This window comes from Pristiophorus japonicus, chromosome 13 (assembly GCF_044704955.1).
Source record: "Pristiophorus japonicus isolate sPriJap1 chromosome 13, sPriJap1.hap1, whole genome shotgun sequence".
In the NCBI taxonomy this organism is placed as follows: Eukaryota; Metazoa; Chordata; class Chondrichthyes; family Pristiophoridae; genus Pristiophorus; species Pristiophorus japonicus.
The window spans coordinates 73,653,579-73,674,658 of NC_091989.1; the positions used below are offsets into that span (position 1 = coordinate 73,653,579).

The following is a 21,080-nucleotide window of genomic DNA, read 5'->3' on the forward strand; positions in this document are numbered from 1 at the left end:
TTATAGTTTATTACCACAATTCAAATGGCTCTTTAACTTTATCAGTAGACTTTTGTGTTGCCTGTCGCATGGTTATTAAAGGGGCAATGACAGAATGACATCGTGCATTCATTTCAACACCAATTATGTCTGCAATTCTCGCACATGAATTTTCAGTACAGTTATATCAGGAACATTACCTGGAGATTGGGTCTGGAGTGAGGTTCACTCAGCTTGTGAAGAATAAACTTGCTGTTGAATGTATGAAACTAGAAGTGTTTACTTTTCCTCATTACATTGCAGACAATAATCACAACAAGTGTCTCGTACGCATTCAACTTCAACCAGAAATATCAAGTCAGCATTGTTGGAAACTTAACGAGTGGGTTAGTATTTCATTCCTCATATTTGCCTACTGTTCAGATTGAATTCGGACTATCCAGATTCTTGCTCAGACTGCAGACGTTCGCAGTTTTCTCGAGATCTTTGCCTCAAATATTACACAGAATGAACAGCACAGAAACAGGCCATTTGGCCCAACGGGCCTGTACCGGTATTTATGCTCCTCCCACCCCTCCCCCCCCGTCTCACCCCAGCACCGTATCCCTCTATCCCTTTCTCGTTTATCTACAGTCCCCTTAAATCCATCGATATTATTCACCTCAACCACTCCCTGTGGTAGCGAGTTCCACATTCCAAACACTCTTTGGCTGAAGATATATATTTAATGCTACATTATTTCTGGAAATAAGAATCTGAAGGTTGATGGATAATTGTCTTTATCCATGACTGGACGTGAGGTTAAATAAATAATACAATGGCCTCTGCCTTTAAAGTGAAAAATCCCAATTGTGTTCTTCACTCTTTTTAAAGGTGTTTCTTGGCCCAGATTGCTCCATCTCACTCCTGATGGTGAGTGTCATAGGGTCGGGAGGAACGGGTGACTGTGGACCTGTGGTTCCCAAAGCTCCACCCACTGGGGCTTTCCTCACCTCATGTCTGGGTCTGTTGTAGACTCACTGATAGAGATTGGTTGCTGCGATTGGCCAACAACCCCATTATTCTTAAAAAAAAATTCATTCATGGGATGTGGGCGTCACTGGCAAGGCCGGCATTTATTGCCCATCCCTGATTGCCCTTGAGAAGGTGGTGGTGAGCCGCCTTCTTGAACCGCTGCAGTCCATGTGGTGAAGGTGCTCCCACAGTGCTGTTAGGGAGGGAGTTCCAGGATTTTGACCCAGCAACGATGAAGGAACGGCGATATATTTCCATGTCGGAATGGTGTGTGACTTGGAGGGGAACTTGGAGGTGGTGGTGTTCCCATGCGCCTGCTGCCCTCGTCCTTCTAGGTGGTAGAGGTCGTGGGTTTGGGAGGTGCTGCCGAAGAAGCCTTGGTGAGTTGCTGCAGTGCATCTTGTAGATGGTACACACTGCAGCCACGGTGCGCCGGTGGTGGAGGGAGTGAATGTTGAAGGTGGTGGATGGGGGGGCCAATCAAGCGGCTGCTTTGTCCTAATGGTGTTGAGCTTCTTGAGTGTTGTTGGAGCTGCACTCATCCAGGCAAGTGGAGAGTGTTCCATCACAGTCCTGACTTGTAACTTGTAGATGGTAGAAGGGAGGTGAGACACTTGCTGCAGAATACCCAGTCTCTGACCTGCTCTTGTAGCCACAGTATTTATGTGTCAGGCCCAGTTAAGTTTCTGGTCAATGGTGACCCCCAGGATATTGATGGTGGGGGATTCGGCGATGGTAATGCTGTTGAATGAGTTGGGGAGGTAATTAGACTCTCACTTGTAAGAGATAGTCATTGTCTGGCACTAGTGTGGTGCGAATGTTATTTGCCATTTATCAGCCCAAACCTGAATGTTGTCCAGGTCTTGCTGCATGCAGGCATGGACTGCTCCATTATCTGAGGAATTGCGAAAGGAGTCATCGGCAAACATCCCCACTTCTGACCTTATTGTCATATCTTCAGAGAGTACACAACACACAACCTGTAAGATGGCTGGTCAGGTGCCAGAAACTCCTGACCTGCTGGTCAGGTGACCTGCTCTTTATTAAACAGCACTAGCTGCAGTAACCCAGGCGTCCACAGTTTGGAGCTACAGACATTACACTTCTCCCTCCTTAAAGAAGAAATTATAACAAACTATCATACTACATAACAATGGATATGGACTTCTTTTGCCATATTTACAAATTCAGCTTAACCACTTGTTTTCTGTTTTGAAGAGGACACCTTCACTCTTGAACAGAACCTTCCAAACAGGGTATCGAATTTACATTCATTCGAGGTTGATCCTGAGGGAAGTTCTCCTCCAAGCGATGCCCTTGATTTCTATTTGAACTCTCTCTAACTTCAGACTGTTTGTCTGCCTGACTCGGACACAGACTTAAATTCTGACTTTCTCTTGGATTTGTTTCCAGTACATTAGATGTAAGATATGCTACTGGTGTATCAAAACTATCTGATGAGTCAGAAATAATTGAATCATTCCCACCTTCAACTACTTCCATGTCTGTAGGTTAAATATGATCAATATGAACAAACCTAACCTGTCCATTATCAAACATCTTGACCAAATATGTGCGAGGACCACATATCTTCACCACTCTTCCTGGTAACCACTTTAACCATTTATGGTGATGGTTCTTCATTCTCACCTTCTGGTTTAATTTCACTCTTCTCTCTTTTACTCGACCTCTATCATGATTCTCTTTCTGTCTTAATTGTGTCTCTTCTATGGACTGTGCCAAGTTTGGTTTTAACAACGAGAATCTGGTTCGTGGCTGTCGTTTGAGAAACAACTCTGCTGGTGTACCAGTAGTTGTGTGAGGAGTATTACGATATGTTATTAGAAAATTAGCCAATTTGTGGTCCAATGACAACTATCGATTCTTTGGATTTGCATCTAACATTTGTTTTATGAGGGCATGTTTTACAATTTGTACAGTGCGCTCTGCTGCACCATTCGAAGCAGGGTGGTATGGTGGAACCTTGGTATGTTTCACACCATTTTTGCTTGTGAACTGTGCAAATCCTTCTGAACAAAATTGTTGTCCATTATCTGAAACAATTTCTTCAGGAAGGCCAAATGAAGAAAATAATCTTCGCAAAATGTCTAATGTTTTACTTGTTGTTATTTTCCACATTGGAAACACCTCGGGCCACTTCGATAGGCTATCAATCACAATGAACAATTGTTGTCCTTCTAGCTCAGCAAAATCGATATGTAGCCTTTGCCACACCCTAGGAGGCCATTTCCATGGCTGTAATGGTACTGATGGTGGTTGCTTGGTTACCGATTGACATGTCGTACACTGACTGACGATATACTCTATATCTTTATCAAGACCTGGCCACCATAAGTAACTGCGTGCAAAACTCTTGGTCAAACACATTCCAAGATGCTGGTCATGGAGGTCTCCTAATAATTTGGACCTGAATTTATTTGGTATAATCACTTTTGCACTAATACAATCTTTATCGACTGATAATTCATTCCTACGAATGAAGAATGGATGTGTATCTTTGTCTGTTACCTGGTTTGGCCATCCATTCGCACCTTTAACATCACTGGATCACGTTTGGTTGCTCTACCAATCTCTTCAGCTGTGACTAGCAGTTCATCGATGTGTGAAAAATAGAACACCTATTCCCTATCGGGTGTAACTTGTGATGGGGAAGGCAATCTAGACATAGCATCAGCATTACTGTGATCAGCTGATTGTCTGTGTTCAATATCATATGTATATGCTGACAAAATCAAAGTCCATCTCTGCATTCGGGCTGCAGCTAATGTTGGAACTGGGGACTTTGGATGGAGGATTGCTGTCAGAGGCTTATGGTCCATAACGAGGATAAACTTATGACCATACAAGTATTTGTGAAACTTCTTAACCCCAAAAATTAATGCCAAAGCTTCCCTTTCGATTTGTGCATAATTACGCTCACTGGCACTGAGAGCGCATGAAGCAAAAGCAATTGGTCTCTCCTCCCCACTACTTAATACATGAGAGATTACTGCCCCAACTCCATATGGAGAGGCATCACGTGCTAGCTTGATCTCCTGAGATACGTCATAGTGAACTAACATGGTGCTCTCTACCAATTTGCATTTACACTCCTTGAATGCTGTATCGCATTCTTCTGACCACTTCCAATGGACCTGTTTTTTCAATAGTTCATTCAGTGGATGTAATACTGTAACCAAATTTGGTAGAAACTTCCCATAATAGTTCAAAAGACCCAAAAATGATCGAAGTTCGGTAACGTTCTTGGGAGTGGGTGCATTTTTGATTGCATCCAATTTTTCCATGGTTGGATGTAAATCATCTTTGTCTACTCTGTACCCTAAGTACTCCACTGAGTTATTAAATAACTCACACTTACGAGCAGACACTCGTACTCTGTGCTTCTCAAGCCATTTGAGGATTTCATTCAATATGTTATTATGAATTTGCCTATTTGGTGCTGAAATTAGTATGTCATCTAAATAACATACTACCCCTTCAATACCTTGCAAAATCTGGTTCATCATCCCTTGGAATATGGCAGGGGCGGAAGACACTCCAAACGGTAGCCTATTAAATTGATATAGGCCTAGATGAGTATTTATAGTCAAACATGACTTGGACTCCTCATCTAGTTCAAGCTGTAAGTAAGCATTCGTAAGATCCAACTTTGAGAAAATCTGACCCCCTGTCAGTGTTGTGAACAAATCTTCTACATTTGGTAATGTATTGGGGACATTACCCTCTAGAACCTGGTTTACGGTTACTTTATAATCACCACACAATTTTACCTTACCATCGGACTTAAATACAACAACAATGGGTATAGCCTAATTACATCGATTTATCTTAGAAATAATGTTCTTAGTTTCTAGTCCTTTGAGTTCTTGCTCAACTTTCTCCTTGAGGGCATATGGTATAGGATGTGGCTTGCAGTAAACCTATCTAGCGTCCTTCTGTACCCTGATATTGGCCTTGGATCGGACTGCCAGTTTCGCAGAACACCTTCGGATAATTCTTGATGACATCATCCTTTGACGCAAATCTCGTTTCAACACGAAAAATCTTACTCCAATCCAGCTTCAGTGATCCCAACCAGTTTCTTCCTAGTAAGGCGGACTTGTCTCCTGCCACTACTATTAGAGGTAAGCTCTGAATTGATCCTTGTATTTCACCTGTACAGTGATACGACCTACCACAGGAATGTTCTCTCCTGAGTAGCCTCGCAGCTCTATCTTTGATTTCTCCAATGGGAAATCCTGCAATTTGTCGAGGTATAGCGACTCCGGTACTACACTCACGGATGCACCAGTGTTGATTTCCATGGGTATCTTGAATCCTGCAACATCTATGTGGATTATGATACTTTTCGAATTGCCATCTGTTAACCTCGTGCTCCTGATGATGTTTAACTCCAGCATCTCCACATCCTGTTGTTGTTCTTCCATGCTACGTAGTCTCTGGGGATTTCTACTCATAGCTTTGAAAGCTAGTTTACCCTTCAGTCGGCATGCCTTCGCAAGATGCCCAGTTTTCCTGCAGACGAAACACTCTGCTTTCACATATGGACAACTTTGAACACTGTTGTCCCAGGCACCGATAGCAGGATGTCAATGCTCTGTTCCCATTTCCAGTTTCTGAGACTTTGGGGCCCCACCGCCTTTTACTTTGAACCTGCAGGCGATTCACCTCGGTTGTCTGATGACTGAAATGAGTATGAAATTCTTGAGAATATTGGTTGGCCATGCTCATCGACCTAGCTGTCTGACAAGCTAAATCAAAAGTCAAGTTAGGCGTCGTCAATAACTTTCTTCTGATCGCATCATTTTTCACCCCACAAACAAAGCGGTCTCGCAATGCTCGGTTCTGAAAGTCTCTGAAATTACAGTGAATAGATAGCTTTTTTAATGCTACAATGTACTCACTGATATTTTCTTCGGCCTTCTGATTTCGTATTCTGAAACAATAACGTTCAGCAATTTCTAACGGAACAGAGCTGTAATGTTGTTCTAACTTAGTTAGAATCTATTTCAGCTGTGTATCCTTTGGTTTGTCAGGCACAAGCAAATTTATCAGCATTTCATACAACTCGGGCCTGGCCTCAGTTAAGAATATAGCTCCTTTTCGTTCCAACACCGCCCGGTTATTGGCTTTATTACCAGGGATTTTGCTGATATTATTTGCAGTGAAAAACATTTCTAGCTGATCCACATACTCTCTGAAACTTTCACAGTCGCGTTGAAATTCCTCCAAAAGTCCTATAACTCCCATAGAGGCAGACATTTTGACTCTAGCAGTTTAACCAAGTGTGCTCGTAATTTACCTCAGATTTGTAGCTGTTTCCAAAAACAGAGAAGCTCTCAAAGTCTCTATTTCGGCTGGCTGAATCCTTCACCAACAAAAGATTCAGCTTTGTATTATCCGATTACATCCCATTCTCATCGTCAAATGTCATATCTTCAGAGAGCACACAACACACAACCTGTAAGATGGCTGGAAACTTCTGACCTGCTGGTCAGTTGACCTGTTCTTTATTAAACAGCGCTAGCTGCAGTAACACAGGCGTCCACAGTGTGGAGCTACAGACATTACACGTGATGGAAGGAGGGTCATTGATGAAGCAGCTGAAGATGGTTGGGCCTAGGACACTGTCCTGAGGAACTCCTGCAGCGATGTCCTGAGGCTGTGATGAATGGCCTCCACCAACCACAACTATCTTCCTTTGTGCTGGGTATGACTCCAGCCAGTGGAGAGCTTTTACCTGATTCCCATTGACTTCAGTTTTTCTAGGGCTCCTTGATGCCACACTTGGTCAAATGCTGTCTTGATATCAAGGGCAGTCACTCTCACCTCACCTCTGGAATTCATCTCTTTTGTCCATGTTTGGATCAAGGCTGTAATGAGGTCTGGAACCGACTGGTCCTGGCGGAACCCAAACTGGGCATCGGTGAGCAGGCGTTCATAGAATCATAGAAATTTACAGCACGGAAGGAAGCCATTTTGGCCCATCATGTCCATGCCGGCCGACCAAGAGCTATCCAGACTAATCCCACTTTCCACTCTCGGTCCGTAGCCCTGTAGTTACGACACTTTAAGTGCACATCCAAGTATTTTTAAATTGTGGTGAGGGTTTCTGCCTCTACCAACCTTTCAGGCAGTGAGTTCCAGACCCTCCTGGTTACCTTCTCGAAAAATTCAATCGAGTTAGTCTGACATGACCTTCCCTTGACAAATCATGCTGACTTTCCTGGATTAATCCGTATCTTTCTAAATTAAGAGTTATCTTGAACCTCAGGATTTTTCCCATTAATTTTCCCACCACTGAGGTTGGGCTGACTGACCTGTAATTACTCGGTCTATCCCTTTCGCCCTTCTTAAACATTAGCACTCCTCTTGTCCTCTGGCATCGCACCTGTAGCCAGAGAGGATTGGAAAATGATGGTCAGAGCCTCTGCTATTTCCTCTTTTGCTTCTCTTAACAGCCTGGGATACAGTTCATCTGGCCATGGGGTTTTATCCACTTTCAAAGCTGCTAAGCCCCTTAATACTTCCTCTCTCACTATGTTTATTTCATCTAATATTTCACACTCCTCCTCCCTCATTGCAAAGTCTGCATCGTCCCTCTCTTTTGTGAAAACAGATGCAAAATATTCATTAAGAATCATACCCACATCTTCTGTCTCCACTCACAGATTACCTTTATTGTCTCTAATAGGCCCCACTCATTCTCTAGATATCCTCTTGTTCTTAATGTATTTATCAAACATCTTGGGGTTTTCCCTGATTTTACATGCCAACATTCTTTCATGCTCTCTGTTTGCTTTTCTGACATCTTTTTAATTGAACCCTGCACTTTTTATAATTCTCTGCAGTATTGAGTTCTCGGTATCTGTCATAAGCTTCCCTTTTTTCTTTATCCTATCCTGTATGTCCCTTGACATCCAGGGGGCTCCCGATTTGTTAGTCCCCCCTTTTTCGTTAAGGGAACATACTTGCTCTGAACTCTCCGGATCTCCTCCTTGAATGCCTCTCACTGCTCTGACACTGATTTACCTTCAAGTAGCTGTTTCCAGTCCACTATGGCCAAATCCCATCTCAGCTCAGTAAAATTGCCTTTATCCCAATTGAGAACTTTTATTGTTGGTGAGTTATTGGTGAGTAAGTGCTGTTTGATAGCACTGTCGATGACACTTTCCATCACTTTGCTGATGATTGAGAGTAGACTGATGGGGCGGTCATTGGCCGGATTGGATTTGTCCTGCTTTTTGTGGTCATGACATACCTGGGCAGTTTTCCACATTGTTGGGTAGATGCCAGTGTTGTACTGGAACAGCTTGGCTAGAAGCACAGTTAGTTCTGGAGCACAAGTCTTCAGCTCGACAGCCGGGATGTTGTCAGGGTCCATAGCCTTTGCTGTATCCAGTGCGCTCAGCAGTTGCTTGATATCACGTGGAGTGAATCGAATTGGCTGAAGACCGGCTTCTGTGATGGTGGGCCCTCAGGAGGAGGCCGATATGGATCATCCACTCGGCACTTCTGGCTGAAGATGGTTGGAAACACTTCAGCCTTGTCTTTTGTATTCGCCTGCTGGGCTCCGCCATCATTGAGGATCATGCAGCTACCATAATGGCAGAAGGCGAACTCGATGGACCTTGTCTCTTTACGTGCTATGTCCGTGACTCCTGGAATACTTCTCTGTAAGTGTGACAGAAATACAATACTGCAGCAGTTCTTCAGTTATAAAAAAAGACAGACTTGGATTTATATAGCGCTTTCCATGACCACCAGATGTCTCAAAGCGCTTTGCAGACCTTTTGAAGGGTAGACGCTGTGGTAATGTGGGAAACACGACAGCGAATTTGTGCACAGCAAGCTCCCACAAACAGCAATGTGATAATAATAAGAATTTAAGAACATAAGAAATAGGAGCAGGAGTCGGCCATTTGGCCCCTCGAGCCTGCTCCACCATTTAATAAGATCATGGCTGATCTGATCATGGACTCAGCTCCACTTCCCTGCCCGCTCCCCATAACCCTTTAATCCCTTATCGCTCAAAAATCTGTTTATCTCCGCCTTAAATATATTCACTGACCCAGCCTCCACAACTCTCTGGGCCACCATTCAGATAATATTCTGCCTTCATGTTTTTGCCCCCAAAGTGGATAATCTCACATTTATCCACATTATACTGCATCTGCATTGGCCCACTCACCTAACCTGCCCAAGTCACCCTGCAGCCTCCTCGCGTCCTCCTCACAGCTCACACCGCCACCCAGTTTAGTGTCATCTGCAAACTTGGAGATATTACATTCAATTCCTTCATCCAAATCATTGATGTATATTGTAAATAGCTGGGGTCCCAGCACTGAGCCCTGCGGCACTCCACTAGTCACTGCCTGCCATTCTGAAAAGGACCCGTTTATCCCGACTCTCTGCTTCCTGTCTGCCAACCAGTTCTCTATCCACGTCAGTATATTACCCCCAATACCATGTGTTTTAATGTTGCACACTAATCTCTTGTGTGGGACCTTGTCAAAAGCCTTTTGAAAGTCCAAATACACCACATCCACTGGTTCTCCCTTGTCCACTTTACTAATTACATCCTCAAAAAATTCCAGAAGATTTGTCAAGCATGATTTCCCCTTCACAAATCCATGCTGACTTGGACCGATCCTGTCACTGCTTTCCAAATGTGCTGCTATTTCATCCTTAATAATTGATTCCAACATTTTCCCCACCACTGATGTCAGGCTAACCGGTCTATAATTACCCGCTTTCTCTCTCCCTCCCTTTTTAAAAAGTGGGGTTACATTAGCTACCCTCCAGTCCATAGGAACTGATCCAACAGGTTGTAGCAGGACTTCTCTACTTTTATACTCTATCCCCTTGCAATAAAGGCCAACATTCCATTTGCCTTCCTGATTACTTGCTGTACCTGCATACTAACTTTTTCTGTTTCATGCACAAGGCCCCCACTCTGTACTGCAGCACTTTGCAATTTTTCTCCATTTAAATTATAATTTGCTTTTCTATTATTTCTAACCAGATAATCTGGTTTAGTTATGTTGATTGAGAGATAAATAAATATTGGCCAGGACACCAGGGATAACGCCCCTCCTCTTCTTCAAAATAGTGCCATGGGATCTTTTACATCCATCTGAGCAAGCAGACAGGGCCTCGGTTTAACGTTTCATCCAAAAGACAGCCCCTCTGGCAGTGTGGCACTCCCTCAGCACTGCACTGGGAGTATCAGCCTTGATCATGTGCTCAAGTCCCTGGAGTGGGACCTGAACCCACAACCCTTCTGATTCTGAGGCAAGGGTGCTGCCTACTGGGCCACGGCTGATATTATGAAGCTGAACAATGAGATGGCAGGTCAATGGTATCACTCTTGTCTCTGAGTCACTGGTTTGTGCATTCAAGCCCCACCCCAGAGATTTCAGCCCCTAATCTAGGCTGACACTCCAATGCAGTGCTGAGGGAGTGCTGCACTGGCGGAGGTGCCATTAACCCAAGGCACCATTTGATTGTTCAGGTGGTTATAAAAGATCCCATGTCACTAATCAAAGTGGAGCATGGGGATCAGGGCCAACACATATCTCTTAACCAACAGGTTACTCGGAAGATTCCGCTGGTGTTCCTTACCCAGCCATCAGGGGCAATCCCTGTTTACACACTTGGTGAAATAATGCTGCCCACAGATCTCTGGCCCCTCACCTGCTGATTTATCTCACTGCTGTTTATGGGAGCTTGCTGTGCAGTGGCATTAACCTACAGAATAACGGGCACTGTCCCTTCATTGGCTGGGAAGCTGTGACTGACCTGAGATTGGGAAAAGCACTGTAGAAAGTGTAAAGTCCTGTCCCCTCAGTACAGATTCACACGAGGCATGTAGTGAAGTCAAGGTCACTCTAGACCTGCACCTTTATTTCACAGTTCTGGAATGCTGCACTTGCCTGAGACCTGTCCTTATATACCTGTCTCTTGCAAGTGCACCCCTGGTGGTAAGGTATGCTGGTGGTTACAGGTCATATCTTATTACAGTCATGTATAGCATGTTAGGATACAGTTATATATAATAATGGAAGATACATGACATCACCCTCCCCCAAGGTCTTATTGTCTTTATAGGTTCAGTCTCTCAGGTGGTCTACACTCTCGCGTGGAGCGTCTGAGTTGTGGTTCAGTTGTTTGCCTTGGTGTCTGTTTTTCTTTGGGTGTGGTTGCTGGTATCTCGCCTGGGCTGTCTGTTTCGATTGGTGTGATTGTTGTTGACTCGCCTGGGCTGTCTGTTGGGATTGCCCTTTCCTCAGGTTGTTCCCTCTGTCTATCCACCAGGTGTGGTGCGAGTTCCATATTGTAGTCTGCCTCTGGTTCCGCAGTGTTGTTGGTAAATCTGCTTTTGACTTGGTCTACATGCCTCCGACAGGTTTTTCCATTGTCCATTTGTACTACCAGTAGCCTGTTTCCTTCCTTGCCTGTTACTGTCCCTGCAAGCCATTTGGGACCCCTGCCATAGTTTAGTACAAACACTTTGTCCCCTATCTCATTCCATCTCCCCCTCGAATTTCTGTCATGGTACTCAGTCAGCTTACGGCGCTTTGCCTCAACGATTTTGTGCATGTCTGGGAGGATTAATGAGAGCCTTGTTTTTAAAGTCCTTTTCATCAACAGATGCGCGGGGGGATCCCAGTCAGTGAGTGCGGACGAGATCTGTATGCCAACAGCAGTTGCGACAGGCGACCCTGCAGCATGAGACCTTAGATTTTAAGCATGCCTTGTTTAATGATTTGCACTGCTCTCTTCGCCTGGCCGTTGGAGGCTGCTTGAATGGTGCCGTCTTGATGTGATTTATGCCGTGGTCAATTATAAAGTCTTGGAATTCTGCGCTGGTGAAGCATGGACCATTGTCACTGACCAATATGTCAGGGATTCCGTGCATTGCAAACATGGTTGTGAGGCTCTCCACAGTGGTGGAGGTTGTGCTCGAGTTTAAAATGGTGCATTCGATCCACTTTGAAAATGCATCTACAACTACGAGGAACATTTTTCCCATGAATGGGCCCGCGACCACGGTTTGGTAGGCCACGGCCAGGGGCTCAGTGGAGCCTCCCTGGGGGCATTGCTGAGTTGGGCACAAATGGTGCACCTTCGGACGCAGAGCTCCAAGTCCGCGTCAATACCAGGCCACCAGACGTGGGTTCTAGCTATGGCCTTCATGAGAACGATCCACGGGTGCTCACGGTGGAGCTCCCGGACAAATGCCTCTCTGCCTTGCAGATGCATGACTACTCGGCTGCCCCACATCAGGCAGTCTGCTTGTAGTGATAGCTCATGCATGCGCCTGTGAAAGGGTTTTAATTCCTCGGGGCAGGCATCGCGAACCTCTGCCCAGTCACCGGTTAGGACACATCTTTTTACTAAGGATAACGTGAGGTCGCTGGCCGTCCAGGCTCTGATTTGGTGAGCCGTCATGGGCGAACCTGTGGACTCAAAGGCATTGATTGCCATGACTATCTCACAGTCCTGTTCGTCAGACCCTTCCGTGGTCGCCAGGGGTAGCCTGCTGAGCGCGTCGGCACAGTTGTCTGTGCCTGGTCTGTGCCTTATTGTGTAGTCGTAGGACGCCAGCATGAGTGCCCACCGTTGAATTCGTGCCAAGGCGTTGGCGTTTATTGCCTTGCTCTCGGATAGGAGGGACGTGAGGGGCTTGTGGTCGGTTTCTAACGCGAACTTGGCCCCAAAAAGGTATTGGTGCATCTTTTTGACACCGTACACGCACACAAGCGCCTCCTTCTCTACCATTCCGTACCCGCGCTCCGCCCGCGAAAGTGACCTGGAAGCATAAGCTGTGGGTTGTAATTTGCCCGCACTATTGACATGTTGCAAAACGCACCCGACCCCATACGCTGACGCATCGCATGTGAGAACTAGCTTTTTACCTGGGTCAAAGAAAGTCAAAACACTGTTGGAACACAGAAGGTTGCGTGCCTTATTGAAGGCGCGTTCCTGGGCGTCCCCCCAAAACCAATCGCACCCCTTCCTGAGTAGCACGCGGAGAGGCTCCAACAGCGTGCTTAAGTTCTGCATAAAGTTCCCAAATTAATTGAGTCGCGCAGTTCTGAGACATTCCGGGGCCTGGGTGCCAGGCAAATTGCTTCTGTTTTGGACTCTGTTGGGCGGATTCCATCAGCGGCAATCCTTCTGCCCAAAAATTCAACCTCGGGTGCGAGAAACAGGCACTTGGATTTCTTGACTCATAGGCCTACCCGATCCAACCGCTTTAGTACTTCCTCCAAATTACGGAGATGGGAGTCGGTGTCCCTGCCCGTGATAAATATGTCATCTTGAAATACAACCGTCCCCAGGATGGACTTGAGCGGACTCTCCATGTTGCGCTGGAATATGGCAGCTGCCGACCTGATGCTGAATGGGCATCGAAGTACATGAAAAGGCCTCGATGTGTGTTGATGGTGGTGAGTAGCTTGGATTCCTCGGTCAATTCTTGCGTCATATACGCAGATGCGAGGTCGAATTTTGAGAAAAGTTTACCTCCAGCCAATGTGGCAAATAAGTCCTCCGCTCTGGGCAGCGGGTACTGGTCCTGTCGTGAGACTCTGCTTATGGTAGATTTGTAGTCCCCACAGATTCGTACGGATCCATCAGGCTTCATGGCTGGGACGATGGGACTTGCCCAGTCGCTAAATTCCACAGGTGATATAATGCCTTCCCGCAGAAGCCTGTCTAGTTCGTGTTCAATCTTTTCCCTCATCACATTGGGTACAGCTCTGGCCTTGTGATGGACCGGTCTAGCATGCTGTGTGATGTAGATTTTGACATTGGCCCCTTTGAAAGTGCCCACACCTGGCTGAAAGAGATGTTCAAATCGCTTTATAACTGTTGAGCAGGAGGTCCGTTCCTCTAATGACATGGCATGGGCATCATCCCATTTCCAATTTAGTTTTGCCAGCCAGCTTCTCCCCAGCAGTGCTGGGGGGTCTCCGGGGACAATCCACAGGGGAAGTCGGTTCACTGTCCCTTTGTGTGTGACAGAGAGCATGGCGCTGCCGAGGACTGGTACGATTTTTTTGGTATAGGTCCTTAGTGTGGTGTCGACCCTTGTGAGTTTTGGTCTGTCTCTTTTACGCGGCCACAGTTGTTCAAATTGTTGAGCGCCCATGAGAGATTGACTCACTCCTGTATCCAGCTCCATGTTGACAGATATCCCGTTGAGTAGGACCCTCATCATTATAGGAGGTGTCCTGTTGTACGAGCAGCGGCCATTGATCGTGTTGACCCGCTGTACACCAGTGTCCCGGGTACTGTCCCCACCATCTTCTGGTCCACTTTCCGACCCATCCGATTCGTATACCAGCCGAGCTGCCGTTTCTTTGCACATGCGGGCCAAATGCCCTGTATATTCACAATTTCTGCAAACAGCCTGCTGAAATTGACATCCCCTAGATGAGTGCCCACCCCCCACCTCCAGCACAGACCTGTTCTATTGTTTAAAATGTTCCCAAAGAATGAGCTGCGTCTGGCTGATCTCTCTTGAGCTTCTCTCAGTTTGTAGTTGATTGCTCGCATTGTAGGTTGATGAGGTGTGAACAGCTGTTCCTGTGGCCCTTGATGGCTTCTGCCTGCTGTCGAGAGCCTGTTCTCCCGGTTTTGTCTGTGTGTGGGGGTAGCAGCTTGATTAGTGCTGTGAACTTCTTGTTCCAATATTTTGTTAGTTGTCGTACCTGCATTGTAAATCAACCTCGTTTCTTCTTCCCCTACCAAGAACGTCTGTGCAACCAGTGCTGCTGCCTCTAAGGTCAGGTTCTTGGTCTCTATGAGCTTTCGGAATATGCCTGCATGGCCTATTCCTTCAATGAAAAAGTCTCTCAGCATTTCTCTCCTCAGTTCATCGGAGAACTCACATAAACTAGCCAACCTCCGAAGTTCCGCCATGAAGTCGGGTATGCTCTGGCCCACACAGCGTCTGTAGTTGTAGAACCTGTGTCTGGCCATGTGTAGGCTGCTCGCTGGCTTCAGGTGGTCTCTCACCAGTGTGCTCAATTCTTCAAACGACTTGCTTGCTGGTTTCTCGGGTGCCAACAGATCCTTCATTAAAACATATGTTTTCGAGCCACAGCTGGTCAAGAGATGGGCTCTTCTCTTGTCTGCCTTATCGTCGCCTAACCAGTCTTTGGTTACAAAGCTTTGCTGGAGCCTTTCTATAAAGTTCTCCCAATTGTCTCCTGCATTGTACTTTTCATCCCATCCTTGTCACTCTGGACTTGCACCTTTATTTCACAGTTCTGGAATGCTGCACTTGCCTGAGACCTGTCCTTATATACCTGTCTCTTGCAAGTGCACCCCTGGTGGTAAGGTATGCTGGTGGTTACAGGTCATATCTTATTACAGTCATGTATAGCATGTTAGGATACAGTTATATATAATAATGTAAGATACATGACAGAAAGGCAACTTATTTACCTGACTGGGAAAGCATCATATGCTCATTCCATTTGTCCAATGTCCACTGCAACACTTTTCAATGGTGGTCACTGGGCAGTGATCAGGAGCAGGAACCCGATGCTGATTCCCCCTCTCTCTAACCCAGGGGTCACTGGGCAGTGATCAGAAGTATGAACCCTGGCTGATTTCCCCTCTCTCTAACCCAGAGGTTACTGGGCAGTGATCAGGAGCAGGAACCCAGGCTGATTTCCCCTCTCTCTAATCCAGGGGTTACTGGACAGTGATCAGGAGCAGGAACCCGGGCTGATTTCCTCCTCTCTCTAACCCAGTGGTCGCTGGACAGTGATCAGGAGCAGCAACCCTGGCTGATTTCCGCTCTCTCTAACCCTGGGGTCACTGGGCAGTGATCAGGAATTTGTTTAAGACCTGGGCACACAAAGTGTCGTCAGCGGGCAATAGCGCTCGGACGTCGTCCCAGTTCTAGCGTATCTTTCCCAGCCAGCTCCTGCCAAGCAGCGTGGGACCATCGCCCGGTACCACCCAGAGTGTTAGCTTGTGCACCGCTCCATCGTGGGAGACTTTTACGGTAGCACTGCCGATTATAGGAATCAGTTCTTTTGTGTAAGTTCTTAGTTTCATGCGAACTGGAGTTAAGACTGGCCTTGAGGCCTTGTTGCACCACAATCTTTCGAAAGTCTTTTTGCCCATGATGGACTGGCTCGCGCCCGTGTCCAGCTCCATTGACACCAGGAGTCCATTTAATTCAACATTCAGCATTATCGGGGTACAATTCGTGGTGAATGTGTGCACCCCATGTACCTCTGCCTCCTCGGTCTGAGGCTCTGGTTCGTCGTGATCCTCTGTGGATCTGTCCTCCTCTGCAACATGGTGGTTTGCAGGTTTAACAGGATTTGCAGCTCACCTTCATACTCGTTGGAGGTGTCCCATTGTTCCACAGCCCTTACAAATGTACCCATTGAATCATAGAAAATAGGTGCAGGAGTAGGCCATTCGGCCCTTCGAGCCTGCACCGCCATTCAATGAGTTCATGGCTGAACATGCAACTTCAGTACCCCATTCCTGCTTTCTCGCCATAGCCCTTGATCCCCCTAGTAGTAAGAACTACATCTAACTCTTTTTTGAATATATTTAGTGAATTGGCCTCAACAACTTTCTGTGGTAGAGAATTCCACAGGTTCACCACTCTCTGGGTGAAGAAGTTTCTCCTCATCTCAGTCCTAAATGGCTTACCCCTTATCCTTAGACTGTGACCCCTGGTTCTGGACTTCCCCAATATTGGGAACATTCTTCCTGCATCTAACCTGTCTAAACCCGACATAATTTTAACCGTTTCTATGAGATTCCCTCTCATTCTTCTGAACTCCAGTGAATACAAGCCCAGTTGATCCAGTCTTTCTTGATATGTCAGTCCCGCCATCCCGGGAATCAGTCTGGTGAACCTTCGCTGCACTTCCTCAATAGCAAGAATGTCCTTCCTCAAGTTAGGAGACCAAAACTGTACACTATACTCCAGGTGTGGCCTCACCAAGGCCGTGTACAACTGTAGTAACACCTCCCTGCCCCTGTACTCAAATCCCCTCGCTATAAAGGCCAACATGCCATTTGCTTTCTTAACCTCCTGCTGTACCTGCATGCTAACCTTCAATGACTGATGTACCATGACACCCAGGTCTCGTTGCACCTCCCCTTTTCCTAATCTGTCACTCTGTTTTTACCACCAAAGTGGATAACCTCACATTTATCCACATTATACTTCATCTGCCATGCATTTGCCCACTCACCTAACCTATCCAAGTCATTCTGCAGCCTCATAGCATCCTCCTCGCAGCTCACACTGCCACCCAACTTCGTGTCATCCGCAAATTTGGAGATACTACATTTAATCCCCTCGTCCAAATCATTAATGTACAATGTAAACAGCTGGGGCCCCAGCACAGAACCTTGAGGTACCCCACTAGTCACTGCCTGTCATTCTGAAAAGTACCCATTTACTCCTACTCTTTGCTTCCTGTCTGCCAACTAGTTCTCAATCCACGTCAGCACACTACCCCCAATCCCATGTGCTTTAACTTTGCACATTAATCGGCATGAATGGAAACGATGATCACCCCCGCAGCGCCAACAAGATGTTAATGGCTTTGCATTCATCATCCTTGATGGTGGACTCTGAGGCATCTGCGGACGTGCAGCTGCAGGTATGTGTGACCTGCCCTGTACGTTACGATTTGCAAACAACATCACTTTGTTCACAGTACTTGTAGCAGCACTTGTGTGCTGAGAGATTTGCTTCGTATTGTCACTGGTGGCAATAAACGCCTGGGCTATCGCTATGGCCTTACTCAAGGTTGGGGTCTCTGCAGTCAAAAGATTGCGAAGTATGGTTTTGTGGCCAATGCCAAGTACGAAAAAGTCTCTGAGCATGTGCTTCAAATGTCCTTTAAATTCGCAATGTCCTGCAAGGCGTCTTAGCTCGGCGACATAACTTGCCACTTCCTGGCCTTCAGACCTTTTGTAGGTGTAGAACCGGTACCTCACCATCAGAACGCTTTCCTTCAGGTTCAAATGCTCTCGGACCAGTGTGCACAAATCATCATATGATTTCTCCGTGGGTTTCGCTGGAGTGAGCAGATTCTTCATGAGGCCATACGTTGGTGCCCCACAGACGGTGAGGAGGATCGCTCTACGTTTGGCAGTGCTCTCTTCCCCATCTATCTCGTTGGCCATGTAGTATTGGTCGAGTCGTTCCACAAAGTTTCCCAATCATCTCCCTCTGAGAATTTCTCCAGGATGCCCACTGTTCTCTGCGTCTTTGGGTTCGCTATTTGTATCTCGTCGCCAGTTGTTATGTAATGTATGGAGAAAGAGTCAGATTGAACACTGTGAGCTCAAAGTAAAGTGTGACAGTCTTTTATTGCAGTTCTTTAGAGTGCCTCTCCAACCTGTAAGGCCTCCTTAAATACCCTGTGCTCCCAAAGGATTATGGGATCCCTTGGGACTCCAGAGGATGAGCCCTCTGGTGGCTGTACAGAGTAAATACAAGTCCACATTTATAACAGGAACCCTGGCTGATTTCCTCTGTCTCTAACCCAAGGGTCACTGGGCAGTGATCAAGAACAGGAACAATGGCTGATTTCCCCTCTCTCAACCTAGGGGTCACTGGACAGTGATCAGGAGCATGAACCCTGGTTGATTTCCCTTCTCTCTCTAACCCAGGGGTCACTGGACAGTGATCAGGAGCAGGAACCCTGGCTGATTCCCCTCTCTCTAACCCAGGGGTCACTGGGCAGTGATCAGGAGCATAAACCCTGGCTGATTTCCCCCTCTCTCTCTAACCCAGGGGTCACTGGGCAGTGATCGGGAGCAGGAACCCTGGCTGATTTCCCCTCTCTGTCTAACTGAGGGGTCACTGGGCAGTGATCAGGAGCAGGAACCCTGGCTGAGTTCCCCTCTCTCTCTAACCCAGGGGTCACTGGGCAGTGATCAGGAGCAGGAACTCTGGCTGATTTCCCCTCTCTCACTAACCCAGGGGTCACTGAGCAGTGATCGAGAGCAGGAACCCTGACTGATTTCCATCTTCCACACTGGTTGAGATCAATTCTTGCTGCCTTCTCACAGGTCGAGCTGAACCATATCCCACTGAGTGGCCGAGGTCTATGCAGGTATCTGTTCAGAAAATGGTATTATTGCGAGGAGAAATGTCAGAGAGCTTCAGTGTATCATTCCGGGGCTTTGCAAAGACACTAACACTGAAGCTGAGTGAGGAACTGTTCTGTGTTGCAGCTATCAGGCCCCCCTCACTCCCAACACCGCCGTTTTACAGCAGAGCTTCGGAGATGCCTTCTCGGTCGCTATTGTCGGTTTTGCCGTTGCATTCTCCGTGTCCAAAGTCTACGCCATCAAACATGATTACGTTATTGACGGGAACCAGGTACGTAATGAGAAGAAAGGTGCGACTCATCCAAGGAGATTGGGGGAGGGTGAGAGCGGGGGAGGGGGAGAGTGAGGGGAGGGTACAGTGGGGGGGGGGGGAGAGTGGGGGGGGGGAGAGTGAGGGGGGGGGAGAGTGGGGAAATGGGACTGTGGGGGAGGGGGATTGTGGGGGAGGGGTAAGTGAGGGGAGGGTAGAGTGGGGGAAGGGGAGAGTGAGGGGGGAAAGTGAGGGGAGGGGGATTGTGGGGGAATGGGACTGTGGGGGAGGGGGATTGTGGGGGAGGGGAGAGTGAGGGGTGGAGAGAGTGAGGGGAGGGTAGAGTGAGGGGAGGGTAGAGTGGGGAGGGGGGAGGGGGAGAGGGAGGGAGGGGGGAGGGGGAGAGGGGGAGAGGGAGGGGGGAGGGGGAGAGGGAGGGGGGAGGGGGAGAGGGAGGGGGGAGAGAGTAGGGGAATGGGACTGTGGGGGAGGGGGATTGTGGAGGAGGGGAGAGTGAGGGGGGAGAGAGTGAGGGGAGGGTAGAGTGGGGGGGGAGGGGTAGAGTGAGGGGGGAAAGTGAGGGGAGGGGGATTGTGGGGGAATGGGACTGTGGGGGAGGGGGATTGTGGGGGAGGGGAGAGTGAGGGGTGGAGAGAGTGAGGGGAGGGTAGAGTGGGGGGAGGGGGAGAGGGAGGGAGGGGGGAGGGGGAGAGGGAGGGGGGAGGGGGAGAGGGAGGGGGGGAGGGGGAGAGGGAGGGGGGAGGGGGAGACGGAGGGGGGAGGGGGAGAGGGAGGGGGGAGGGGGAGAGGGAGGGGGGAGGGGGAGAGTGAGGGGGGAGAGAGTAGGGGAATGGGACTGTGGGGGAGGGGGATTGTGGAGGAGGGGAGAGTGAGGGGGGAGAGAGTGAGGGGAGGGTAGAGTGGGGGGGAGGGGTAGAGTGGGGGGAGGGGGAGAGTGGGGGGGGAGTGAGGGGGAGAGAGTGGGGGAGGGAAGAGTGAGGGGAGAGTGGGGGAGGGGAGAGTGGGGGAGGGTAGAGTGGGGGAGAGTGAGGGGAGGGTAGAGTGGGGGGAGGGGGAGAGTGAGGGAGGGGGAGAGTGGGGGGGAGGGGGAGGGGTTGGGGGGGAGGGGGAGAGTGAGGGGGGAGAGAGTAGGGGAATGGGACTGTGGGGGAGGGGGATTGTGGAGGAGGGGAGAGTGAGGGGAGGGGGAGAGTGGGGAAATGGGACTGTGGGGGAGGGGGATTGTGGGGGAGGGGTAAGTGAGGGGAGGGTAGAGTGGGGGAAGGGGAGAGTGAGGGGGGAGAGTGAGGGGAGGGGGATTGTGGGGGAATGGGACTGTGGGGGAGGGGGATTGTGGGGGAGGGGAGAGTGAGGGAGGGGGAGAGTGGGGGGGAGGGTGGGGGGGAGAGTGAGGGGTGGAGAGTGGGGGGAGGGGGAGAGTGAGGGAGGGGGGAGTGGGAGGGAGGGGGGAGGGGGAGTGGGAGGGAGGGGGGAGGGGGAGTGGGAGGGAGGGGGGAGGGGGAGAGTGAGGGGGGAGAGAGTAGGGGGAATGGGGACTGTGGGGGAGGGGGATTGTGGAGGAGGGGAGAGTGGGGGGGAGGGGGATTGTGGAGGAGGGGAGAGTGAGGGGAGGGGGAGAGTGAGGGGGGAGAGAGTGAGGGGAGGGTAGAGTGGGGGGGAGGGGTAGAGTGGGGGG

General features: G+C 48.4%; 1 protein-coding gene across 1 annotated transcript in view; it reads left to right on the plus strand.

Annotated features, from left to right (window-relative positions):
• Nucleotides 1-21,080, plus strand: part of LOC139278115 (chloride anion exchanger-like) — a 125,031-nt gene that overhangs the window by 14,158 nt on the left and 89,793 nt on the right. Inside the window, exons 7-8 of the mRNA XM_070896772.1 lie at nt 283-365; nt 19,258-19,405. Coding sequence (XP_070752873.1) covers nt 283-365; nt 19,258-19,405 — 231 coding nt within the window. The remainder of the gene's footprint in view (nt 1-282; nt 366-19,257; nt 19,406-21,080) is intronic.